Source organism: Python bivittatus, unplaced genomic scaffold, assembly GCF_059951505.1.
Source record: "Python bivittatus isolate LINGU-HERP-01145 unplaced genomic scaffold, Pbiv_v1 ctg000480_np1212, whole genome shotgun sequence".
Lineage (NCBI taxonomy): Eukaryota > Metazoa > Chordata > Lepidosauria > Squamata > Pythonidae > Python > Python bivittatus.
Window position 1 is genome coordinate 27,468,178 of NW_028277075.1, and position 13,037 is coordinate 27,481,214.

The 13,037-nt window shown below is 36.1% G+C and overlaps 1 protein-coding gene and 1 long non-coding RNA gene across 9 annotated transcripts in view; one reads left to right on the top strand and one right to left on the bottom strand.

The window, feature by feature from the left end:
- Positions 1 to 13,037, top strand: part of LOC148214940 (uncharacterized) — an 89,957-nt gene that overhangs the window by 57,567 nt on the left and 19,353 nt on the right. The gene's annotated exons all lie outside the window — the stretch shown is intronic.
- The window catches only part of PSEN1 (presenilin 1), a 69,674-nt gene that overhangs the window by 46,682 nt on the left and 9,955 nt on the right, over positions 1 to 13,037 (bottom strand). For 3 of the 6 annotated variants that reach the window (XR_015797007.1, XR_015797008.1, XM_088145552.1), the window contains exons 1-5: positions 11,220 to 11,371; positions 9,855 to 10,108; positions 8,248 to 8,389; positions 6,920 to 6,987; positions 5,166 to 5,386 (exon numbers count right to left, since the gene is read on the bottom strand). Coding sequence is in view for 4 of the 6 variants with exons in the window: in XM_088145552.1 (XP_088001678.1) it covers positions 5,166 to 5,386; positions 6,920 to 6,987; positions 8,248 to 8,389; positions 9,855 to 10,108; positions 11,220 to 11,264 (730 nt within the window). In the remaining 2 variants the exon portion in view is untranslated. Of the gene's footprint in view, positions 1 to 5,165; positions 5,387 to 6,919; positions 6,988 to 8,247; positions 8,390 to 9,854; positions 10,109 to 11,219; positions 11,372 to 13,037 lie in introns of those variants that run through there. The other 3 variants (XM_025166580.2, XM_007428101.4, XM_025166581.2) reach the window with 2 other exon arrangements.

The following is a 13,037-nucleotide window of genomic DNA, read 5'->3' on the forward strand; positions in this document are numbered from 1 at the left end:
GGTTGAATCCATTCCTGCCCTGCCTCACCCAAAGCTGCTGCAGTTTCTTGCAGGCTTGAAAACCCATGTGAACACCTGGGTGTGCCTTAAGTTTTACTCAAATACTACAAATTAAAATGGGATTTTATGCTCTAGTTTTTATTTTATTTCAAAGAAATAGTACCCATCTATAGAGTCACATCATCTTATTAGGCATGGACATATATTAAATGTCATTACTTCATTTTCATAATCAGGAAAAATTTAATAGTTTGAAATTCCTGGGTTCCAACAGTTTGAAAAAATACCTCCCTTGCCAAACCCAATTTCTTCCCTTTAAGGCTTACACAGATTCAGTTGTCACGTGACTTGGCAATTGTTCTCGCTGTAGAAGTTAATAGTAAATTTCCTAAATGTACTATGTTTAAGAACTTTATTTCAATGATGGTAAGGAATTTGAAAAGAGTATAGTATTTTAAATCACTGTAATTGGATGACATGTGATATATGTATTTTTGTGGCTAGCCCTTGTTTCTGAACTTATACAGAAGAAGAATGTTTTACAAGGTCATTTGGATTCCTTACGCATACACAACTTGGGGAAAAGTATATGGTATTTCAAACTTGTTTGTCTACATATCTCAAAATGTTGCCAAACTGCCTGTTCCCACTTGAAAATCAAAATGTGAGTGTGTGTGAGAGAGAAAGAAAACTTCAAAAACTAGAGCTGTTTTGCACTGTGAAGTCTTCAGTACTTAAAAAATTTAAATCATAAAAGAGTATAAGCAATATCTTCCTTTATTATTTTGTTTATTTTTATTACTATGATGCTGGTAAGCGGGAAAACAATGAACACACATTAAAAGGGCTTTTGTTTAATCTAACCAATTGGATTGCAATCTTTAATTCTAATTAAATTAGAATTTTGCTTATTTGAGTATTTTGATGCTGTAAATGTTTCCTTTTACAAGCCAGTATTGCAGCAATATCTCAATTCCCATCAAGATTAGAGTTGAGAGGGCTTTTTTTTTTTTTTTAAAGATGAGAGCAATTTAACACTTAGCTGGCTAATTTTCCACACTGATCAACCAAATGCATATCAGAACCCCAAAAACACATGGAGTAACAGTATGTGGCCCTTGATGATGATGTATAGCTACTATGCTTTGTAATCATATGCACTGAATTGGCGTATCAGCTCTCAGCCCACATCAACATTCACTCATCTCAGACATGGAATCTGCAGCTGCTTGAAGGGGAATCACGTGCCCTGGATTGTATGCAAAGTCCAATTAACCAAACCTCTCTCTGGAGAGGAAACATTTTATCTTGAAAAGACTGTAGAGAATACTCCTGGAGAAAAGGAGCAAGGAGCTATGTGCCAAGATGGGAGGCAGAAAGTTGTGGGAGGGAAGGAGAGAATGCCAAGATTTCTATTAACTTCTGATTGAAGTGGAATTTCCAGGGAAAAGGAATTTTCAGGTAATAACTGAATCAAAGAGGGACACTGTAGATAACTCTCTCATCTTTTAATACTAGATACTTTTTAAATTAAATAGAATGACTGAATGCTCTTACTAAAATAAAAATAAGCAAACCAGGATTCTGCTGTAGGTTAACAGGTGACATCTCAATAAATTCTCCTTTCTATAAAGAATATCATTAACATATATGTGGTAAAAGGGAGCATGTGCTCAAAAACATGATATGTAATAAGCACAATTTGTTTCCACACCTCTATAAAATTGCCACAGTCATAACAAGTCCCATCTCTAATGGCAGTAATCCAGTCAACAGTATCTCTCTCCCACGTGTTTTACACCTGCACTGAAAACTGATCAGGAACCTCTACAGCTCAGGGAAGCTTGGCAGAAAGTACACTTTAACTAAACATGTTCCTAGATGATACAACTGCTTTTGCCTATTCTATTTGGACTGACATCACACTCCAGCAATCAAGTAAGTTCCTTTAATTTGGTCAATGACCAGCATAAAACAATAGCAAAATAATCCCAAGGCAGAGATCAATCAAATGAGGATCTATTTGTTAACCATGCAGCTTCAGGTTCAATTTGAGAAAGCGAAATGCAAAACTGTACACTCTTCAATATACAGAGCAACAGAATATTTTATCACGACGTCCTCAATCACTGTCCTCTGCAGGGCCAATAAGATCGACACTCTCCAATATATAGGGTTTTACTGAAGGTCCGTTCCTCTTAAGGGTCATGTCATTATTCTTGACATGATGTCAACTCTCAGTATCTTTTTTCAAGGGGTTGAGACTGAGACCCTACTGACTAGAGGGAGACCAACAGGGATAAACTTCTGAATGAGAATCAACATTGACCTTGTGGTCTGTATTATAGATGAGAGGATCAGGGCTCATACCACCAATACCTTGTTTTCCCCATGTCTTTCACTGTCAACAAGAACCCATTTATGATGTCTCTGACAACCAGTTTGTAAGCTGGGCACTACCACAAAACCTACTTCAGTTTTACCAGCTGCCCCTTCTCCATCACTGTGCTGCTGACAGTGCTGATATCTGATGTATCTATATGTCACCCAAAAGCCATCTGGAGCACACATTCTCTGTTTCTTGGCATTGTAACCCTACCAGCCCAACACTTCAGTACCAAAGCATAACTTGCAATAATGAAACAGCTAGAATTCAGAGAAACCTACTTCTGAGAATCTCTCCAATGCTTCCCCAATGTGAAATAAAATGACATTACTTTCTAATCTTATTTGTACAGAACATGGGACAGAATCAACCACCATAGATAGGCCACTCACAACAAGGGCCCAGGTATCTAATGCCAAGTACCTGCTTCCATATTAGACAAATACAATGGAAACCCAAGCAAATTTACTGCCTTTTTTGCTGTATGTGAACTATAGATATGGTGACCATATATTCTTGGAAAAAATAAAGGACAAACCTGAAAAAGGAGCAAATCTGAAAAAGGTTCATAAGGATAAAAAAAAAAGTTTATGTTTATAACTTTGTTTTACAAAAGAAAATTCAAGAGCAAAACCAACACTTTTAAAAAACGAAACTCTAATAAAATGATCTAAAAAACATAAAAAGCTATGAAGTTATAAGAAGCAAGCTGTGAGACTAGGCTGAAGCTGCCATAACCTAAAGATGAAGCAGGAATGTAAGCAGAGAGGACAAAAGCCAGGAAACTTATCTATGGGATCCCTTCGTGGAGATAGATAAGAAGGAAGCCAGTCGTTAAGGAAAAAAACAAAGGACCTAAACCAGAAAAAAAGTTGGGCCTGAGCATATGGAAACCCCAATCCCATCAACAACTGCCAGACTTGTGAATCAACAAAGCAAGGACTTTTGGGGATAAAAGGGGTCCCAAAGCCCGCCCACTCAGAGTCGTCTGAGTCGTCTTAGTCATCTGAGTCATCCAGACTTGGCGGCTTCCGTCCCTCTAGCTAGTGCCTGGCAGCCTAGTTGGGAAGGACGTGGGTAAGTGTGTGTGTGTATGAGGAAGAGCAAATGTACCTTGCAACCAGTAAAGTTTTGCTGTTACTTTAAATTCACTGGGTCTCCGTGTATTACAAAGAACCTCTTGTGCCCCAGTGTTCAGTTGGAAGTGATCTGTGTGTATCCCTAATTATTTCCCGGCTGTTGACCAGGGCTGTATGTCTGTCTGCTCCAGCTGCACCTATCTGGAAAACCCAGGTAGAAAGCAAGGGGGGCTGACAAGATCCGCGTGCCTCAACAGGCTGTGAGTGTGTGAGTGAGTGACCATAAGCCGAACCTGGGAGCAGTGTGTGTAACAAAGCATTAAAAAGGGTTTCTGTAATCAGACTGTGCATTAAGTGTAGAGTTAAATGACCAAAATAAAGGACAAAAGTGAGTTTTTGAAAAATAAATAAATTTAAAGGACAAGTTTCTGAAATAAAGGACTGTCCTTTATAATAAATGACATATGGTCACCATAACTATGCAACTCCATGACACCTTACAGAATCTGCAGAGGATTTATAATTAGGCTAATTACTGACTGAGCTATAAGGTGGGCAACCCCCTCCCTTCCAATAGAAGCCAGCTTGGATTTGGACAACTACATAAATGTTGTGACATGCCAGAGAGTTAACTTCATGGATCTGGTCATGTAAGTGACTGTTAATTACGAAATTAGTTGCCTTTGATAGGGTAAGTGTTTGGTGTTGGAGTATGGTGCCGAGTTTCAGCTGCTAACTCAGGATATTGGCTGGAATGAAAGAGGCTTAACTGACTAGTTCAAACAGAGATTGTCAGAAACCAGCCTCCATTCTTCTCATTTCAAAGGAGAGGGAGACAATATAGGTTACAGAAGGATGGGTGTCAATTTTTATTCCAATACCTAGCACCTAATTCACTTTTGGTTAAGGCAATGGAAGGTCAATCTACCCCATGGATCCACACACTATTAATGGATAAGTCAGGCTGTAAATTGGATTCTATGGGATATCACTCATATTCTTCTGCTCTCCTTTTCCAGAATATAAACTGGGAGGTATGCCTCAGTTGCTAGTAAAGTTTCCTTTGGGAAAAGGTGGCATCATTCTTGCAATATCTGCCTGAGAACAAGAAAGTGCCAGAGTCATATGCCCTGCTTACCATAGTTGCAGCATCTGTGACAGATTTCTAAACTTGACAATGAATGGATTCATACTGCATATCTCAACTGACATAGCCTTTATTAGAAAAGATCCCAGTCTTATTCCTCAAAGGATCATTAAACCTGCTTCAGACCAGGTTCTACTCTCGTATTTGGTCATCCCAAAGAGCAATGGGGGAATACACCTGATACTGGATCATTAATAGCTAGTAAGTTTTAGCCAGTGGCAAGCGTCTGTGAAAGTTGTAGTCAAAATAACTGAAAGGCAATCCTGTCTTCCACTGTAGGGAATTACATGTATCTCCCCATGTAACTTCTGTCTGATTTCACACCAAATCCCTCTCCTACAGCAAAAGCTTTTACATGGGATTGAAAGAAACCACGTACCCATATTATGACAGCTCCCCACTGCAATCTTATTCAAGGTACTACACAGATTTATGACTTCCCAAACATCAAAATAATCAAACATCCCAAACATCAAAAGAATACCAATTAATTTTTTTAAAGGGTTTTTGAGGGCTTTTACTCAAAATTGAAGTGGAGATAGCGGAATCTTACCATACACTGAGATTACTGCCAAGATGAGCCAAGCAGTCCATTCAGGAAGATATTTAATAAATACCAAGGCCATTAGAGCACTTATCATAATGAGATAGGCTTGCTGAAGACGGAGGGGGCCTTTCCAGTGAATGCAGATCATTCCTACCACACCAAAGTTCCAAATCATGAGTGCTACAGTAATGTAATCCATGGCAACGTTATAGGTCTTAAAAACTTCCCTAAAACACACACACAAAAGATAAGAGGTATTTGTGATTCTGATAATGGTATGTAGTGAACAAATTGTAATATTCAGATAAAGTTAACAACTATTTCAATGCCAGATCAGATTGTGTTACAAAATCCAGAGATACAGATGATTCAACAGAAAATAAAATGACTGCACAGCATCAAACAAAAATAAATCAATATGGGGCACATGTAAACTTAAAAATTGTAATGGTAGCCAAAATTAGATTTTTAATAGATTTAAAAGAATTATCATATAATCCAATCGTTGCCAAAGATATTTTTTCAATCTATTAAAGAGGAATTTCAAAAAACAATTCCTTGTGTACAGCAGTTGTGGAGTTTAAAGTTTTTCCCAAAAAGGCAAGCCTTAAGCTTCTTCAACCAGCAGAGCATTTTGTCATAACAATCATTGTATTAACCTGTCTTAGATAAAATGACAGAGTTCTCTCAACCAGCCAAGAAGCTACAAAAATAGACTTCTAAGGGCTCTAAAGATCTAATAAATAGATTTATTGTAGCAAAGTTAATGGAAGTCCTTACAAAAGACTTTTGGCAACTCCTGTGTATCAAATGCAAGTTGTATTTAGAGTGAAATCAAGATTCAAACCTTTGCTTCTCTTGCTCCTGCCTGTTCATGTAAAGGACTAAAAGCCCTCCTTTTGGGGTGGGAGGAATGGTTTCTACACATTTATCATTTTGGTAACAACTAATCTGATATCAGTCTGTTTGCTTGTAATGTGCTTTCATTTGCCCATTTGCACTGAAAATTGGGGAGAAAGTCCTGTTGCTAAGCACTGTTTTAGAGGAATGAGCTATGGACTAACTATGCAGACCTTAGCATGGTGTACAAGTATCCCATGTGGATAAGAACTCTCTCTCTCTCTCTCATTCAAAGATAACCATAAACCTTTGATCTTTCTATGCAAAATCATCTGCACTAATATTAGAGCAGGTATGAAACTAGAACCAACTAGGATTTAAACAAGATGAGAAGTGTTCTTGTACAGGAACACTGATTACAGCACTGTTTTGCTTTCACTGTACAAATGAAATCTTAGTTTACTAGACCTCAATACATTGGACTTTATAAACATACCTTTGTTTATGCCATATGTGATTGGACAAATGACAAATTATGTTATTTGCATCAATCTGCATTATTTGCATAATGAAGTCATCACACAAATGATGTACTGATGTATTTAAATGACGTTCACAAATAATGGACATCTCGGTCCCCAATGAAATGAGGCATTGTTGTACTGTCAGAAATGATATATATGTTTTTTAAGAAAACAGAAGATCTATATGTGGCTCTGTTTCCTTGAAATCCAAATGGTCACATATTTTTATAAAATGATACAAAGCTTTGAATCATAAACTTTTGCTATTGTTAAGTTTAATCCCTATATGTAAATTTGAATATAGCAGCTAGGATTTAAGGACACTAAATATTCAAAAACTTGAGACTATTTCCTCCATTTTGACAAATCTAAATAGCAAAACTTTTGTATACTTACCCTAAGTAAATAAATGAGAAAAAGAAAAGCAAAAAGAGGGAAGAAACAATAAGCCAACCATGGATCACCTGAAACACAAACACAAGATTTCATTTTCAGACTTAGCATTAATCATTTCAAAAATGATTATTTGAAACTTTAGAACATGCTAATACAGCATTTTTTTTATGAAATCCCAAAGGCTGTATGCAGAGACCCACCAAGATACTAAGGATTTTTGTGAGTCTCTTTCTGTCTTAAGCCCTTTTTTAAGTCCTGTTTTTAAGGACTAAGGGATGCAGTCAAGTAGTGTACATTGTGGAATGTGTACATAATGCTCTCTACTTATCTGCCATCTGATCACGAAGGGGGATTTTTGGATCCTGGCAACTATTGCTTGACTGTTTTAATTTCACTTTCACAATAACTGAGAATTAAAAATGCATCGGATTTGAAAAGAATGCATGATCCAGAACCGGCAGTATTCTTTGGCATCTAAAGTACAGTGTTTTAACCTGTGTGGTTATCAGAATAGTGCTATTTAATCAATATTTAAATGAAGAGACATATGGTTGAAATTTCAGTGCAAAAAAAATCACAGATAATTCAGAGGGACTATAATAATTTAAACCTGTCACATATATTGTACCATTCAATAAATCAAATTGTTCTCTAACACAACCAGCCTATACATGTTTCTAAATGAAACTTGCAAAAAGAATTACTTAATAGTACATAAAGGTATATCTCCAGAATTTGGTTTACCATACTACATTTGACAATTCTGTACACATTAACTGATTTGTTGCACCAGATTCCACTCACCCACTAAAATCAAACTAAAAAACGTTCTCAATTTATAACGCAAAATGTTTTACTTTTGTCAGGAAAACCTGAATTGTTTACATTAATTGGCAGATCATACAACAGAATAAAGGTCTTTTGAGCAAAACAAATATGCAGAAACATATGAAATTAAAGGAGTCACCCAACATAAGTCAATAGTTAGTTCTCTGAACACATTTCAATAATCAGGTTCAGTTAATAGTCATTTTAATTTATTTCAGGATCTCCTCCCTTTCCAAATAGTTTTTAATAAGATCTATAATATCTAACTGCCAATTTCTGATGGTCATCATTACAAATTTCTTTTGTAAAATACAAAAGTATGTTATTACTCTTTTTGTCCCATTCTGTTGTTTCATAGCTAGTCTTCAGCTGAAACATAGATTTAACAACTATTCTGGTCCTTTATGCACTGGAAAAGAGTAAGGTCTAGGAATAGTATTATAAATAAATGGAAGAACCTCTTTGGGGGTTTGAATGAAAATAAGTAATTCTGAGCTCACCTTATAGCACCTGTATTTATAAAGCACAACCAGGAGTACAGTCATGACAACAATGACACTAATCATGATGGCAGCATTGAGAACAGAATTCAGAGCTCTTTGTCCAACTGTTTCTGTATCTTCTGTAAACGGAGTATAGATCCTACAATGCAATACAGAGCAAAATAAAATATGCTTTTAAGCCCTGATACATTTTCTGAAAATGTAAATTCATCTGAAAAGAATTCAACAAATATGGAACACTTTCTAAAAATCTAATTTAAAATTGCCTTCTTGCATGCACCATCTAGTGGCTATGAAATGAATAGCAAGCACATAGCTACTCCTTTATTTTAAGCTGCCAACAAAGTCAAAAGCACAGCACCAGAATAAGCTGAATAAAAACGTACTGTAACTCTTGTCACATAAAACACAAGACATATTCTGCTGAGTAAGCCAAACCCGACCCAATACAATAAAATTCTCTAGGTAATGTAATGTCATATTGTGAAAGAGGGAGTCATACATTTCTGTCTACATTTCATATTATATCTATGTCCACACATGCACACTTTCCATCCATCCATCCATCCATCCATCCATCCATCCATCCATCCATCCATCCATCCATCCAGTTTTATTAACAGTTCCCTTCTTAATGAATCCAAAACATGGCATCTATGATTTCTATAACATGTATGTGGTGGGTTATCATTTTCACTGAGCTATCCAAGATCCTTTCCTGATCAGATCTTTCAACTCAGATTCCATTAATGCACATGAAAAATATTTTTTGTGGGACCATGCATTAGTTAGCACTTACAGTGAACTACATTTGCCACATTCATCCACTCCTAAACTCTAGAAGAATGCAAGTTGGATGATGGGGTGTATTTTAATTTAGATCAAGGACCTGCCGTGATGTTTAAACATTAAAGAGGTAGAGAATAAAGGTAATAACCATTTAATTTTTTAAACATCTAAATTCTTAAAAGAGAAAGGCATAAATTGACTTTACATGAGAATACAACAGGTGAAATCAAACAAATGTGCTTCCACTGACAGGAGGCTTCTATTAGCAAAATGGGGAAAAGGGGCATTTATGAAACCCCATCTGCTAGGAAGGATTAAGGGAGCTCTCTGGAATAGATTTGAGAGGTGCAAGGGAAAGATGATCCCCCATTTCTATTAATGGAAGCTTTCAATTGGTAGAGGGAATTTAGAAGGATCCACCCAACATCCAATCCATGAATGAAGATACCCCATGCTAATCCATAACTACATGTAACCATTCAAAGAAACATAAAGAATCAGGAGAGTTATTTAAAATGGAGAACTGGTAAGAAAGAAGAGGATGCTTGAATCTTTCTTTTCCAAAACTACCTCTTCCCAATTGTTTTTTCAATTCTGAGGAGCTAGAGGAAAAGGGATTTCTGGGAAAACCAACCAAGGTTGACGATGACTGGTAATGACTATTTTTAAAAAATAACAAATGTACTGACCATAACTAGATCTTGAAACATTGGTTAAAGGATGAATACAGAGGACCAAAAAAACAAAAACAAAAAACAAAACCCAGTATCAGAGCAAGAAAAAAAGCAATTATGGAAAAAAATTAAGTTACATACAGCTGTCCATCCTTGCGCGTATAAAAACTGACAGACTTGATGGTTGCAACCACAACTACCATACATAGTGTGACAGGGACAAACAGCATGATCACATGCTTGGCCCCATATTTCAGTGTCAGCTCTTCCTCCTCCTCCTCATCTTGCTCCACCACTTGTCGAGGCCTTTGCTGTGGCTGCCCATTAGATGCTGGAATAGGATTATTAGATCTCTGGTCACCACTCTCATGTTGTCGTCTTCCACTGTTGTCATTCTGAAATTAAGAATTTCCCATCCATAAGTATTTGCATGTGTTATACGTATCCTGTGTTGTAAATTATAAAAGTCAATAATCTGGGAGCATCTAATGCTGCTGCACTGCTGAAGCTATGCAGGTAAGTGGCTGAAATGTCCTAGAAGGGAAAAGACCATCAAAATCTTGAGATGTTGGTTACTTATTTTCGTGTGAATCGGTGTCTTGGTGTGAAGTTGTCAGCACAGCATTCAATTTTTGAATAACTATTAAATGGAATAGTTTTTTGAGATGTAAAGCAGAGAAATCTGAGATGAAACTCACTGCCTTTAATCCTGTAACAAAACAGGTTTAATTTTATCCTCTGCTACCAATTCCATAGTGCTTCTCTAGCTCCCCTTGTTCCTCCACCTCTTGCATGCACTTTACCCTTTGCATTTTCATTACAAGGTGCAAGCATGCAGATTGCAATATGGTTGACATACACAAACCAATAAGGTGCTTTCTTACAGGAGGTTAAGTAGAGAGGCAGTAATGTGTTTATGATATTTTGACGAGTCTCCAAAATATGATGCCCTGACCTGTATATTGGTATAATGTTTCCAAACTTTCATACTATTGTCCCCAAATAAGCAAAATCATAGGGTATGAAAAAAATATAGATCCGACAAACACGAAACAAAGTCATAATTGTGATTCTAAATTTCCAGCCCTGGTGAAAAATATAAGCATGTAATTTAAGAAAACCTGATCAAACTTGTTTAATAAAAATGCAACAAAACTTTGATCCAAAAGACATTTACAAATGAACATTTGGGACTGCTTTGTAACAGAAATAATTTTCATAAATGAGTAAAATTATTTTCACACCGATAACTCATAACATAGAATGCTGTCACAAGTACAATAAATAGGAGAAAAGAACTTTATAAAAACTAAAAACTATGTTCCGGGCTGCAATTTGAAACTGCTCAAACAAGATTACTCACAGATGCCTAGAATGTAAAGTCTGTGGAAAGGTGCATTTTAAATGGCAAGGGATCATGTTACAGTTTTTGTACTTTGCTCTAGTATACAGAAAATACAGATCCCTACCTGATTAGCATTAAACAGAAATAGTCAGAGATCCTACCTGTAGCAGAAGCAAAGGAACAGATTCCTCAATTTCATTAGCCATTAAAGAACAAAATCCTTGAAAGAGGCTTGAACTAATCCCATTTATACTCTTTGGGAACAAGAATGCACTGCATATCTTCAAGGGAAATGAGTAATACCAAAGATAAAGAACAGCCTTGACAATTATCAAACTTATAGTTAATATGAAATCCAAAGCAATCATTTTAAAGGTGTGGAACATGGAAAGTAGCACTTCCTGCATAATGTGTCTGTACATTGTCAATCAGCTGGAAGTGCAGGAGGCAGCATCAGCAGCACAATACAAGGCATTGCATATGGCTTCAAAATATTAATATATTGACTTTGGTACTACCACTTGTCTCTTGGTTCCTTACAACTCATAAGAAATTTGTATAGAAACATCTGAAGTTTATGAAGGCAGCTACTACCTAAGCAGATTTTTAAGTACTATGCTTTGGGATGACACAAACTAAAATATCTGTCACATGAAAGTTACTCTGAACCTCTCTCAAACATGACTGTGCCATATAAAAAAATACAGAAAACCTCTGCTTGTCACATAGATTAGCCCTCTATTTCAAAATGCTTTCACTTAATTGGATATCATATGATTCCATAAAAGTTGCCAACTAGCATATAAAATAAGAGAATGCATAGCACAGAAATTAAGGTATGCGGTGCATATTAAGGAATTTACTGTATTTAAAATAGAAGAACTCTGCAGAGACACCTTTATTCAATTATTTAAACAGGAATTTAATGAATTAATTCTTATTTTCAGTGTATACTATGATATTACTTCCCTAATTTGGTTCCTCTTAGATATATCAGAACCACAGATCCCTTGCTGCCCCTGAATTTGAAACTATAATAGCAGCACATCTAACAAGCACCAGATTGTAGAGACTCATTCTGACTGGATATAGCATTTTTCCATATGTTACAGGAATTACAAACACAGGATCTGTGTAATAATTATGACATTACTTGGAAAACCAGACTTCCAAGGAAATAACTTCAAAAAGATAAGGTTAAATGTTAAATCATTTGAAAAGTTCAGTACAAAGAAAATAACACATTAAGACCTATATCTAAAAACCTGGGTATAATTTTTCAGTTTTCATTAAGTTACCAGTAGCCTGAAAACCACGAATTCTGGGATAGATGTTCTTTTTACCAAAATTGCCAACAGTCCTTTGCCCAACTTTGCTATTATCTCCTGACAATTCAGAATAGTAAAACCATCTGCAAATGAATATGGTACATTCTCTCCTTAAGGTGCGTAAGAAAAGAAACTTGATGGTGACTTCTAAGCCACCATCAACTTGCTAAACAACTAGAGTCCAACTAGAGTCATTGCCCAGTGTCACTGTTGTGAGATGGGTGGCCGTATAAATAAAATAAATTAATAGACAAATAAATAAATTGCTACTTATGCATTTTAAAATATACAGATTTTGATTTCTTTGAAAATTACAGAAGCCCCAAAGAAGCCAGTCTGAGTACTCAGATGAACCTATAAACTAACATTATTAGAAGGAACCCAAGCTGGAAATTTGAAAACACGTTATAGCATCATGTCAGTGACAAACACACTTTTACCAAGAGGTAAACTGGTAAGGTACTTCGCTATTACTTCCTTTAGTCTCTCAGGATGTTCTATACATGACTTCCCTTGGTTTTTTTTAGGCACATGTTCAGACTTCCAAACAAAGCACTGAGCTGCATCTACAATTATATTTTCTAAGAATGCCTCAGAAATTTATGTAGGTCCCAAAAGTACTGTTGGGAATATAGATGTACCTTTACAACA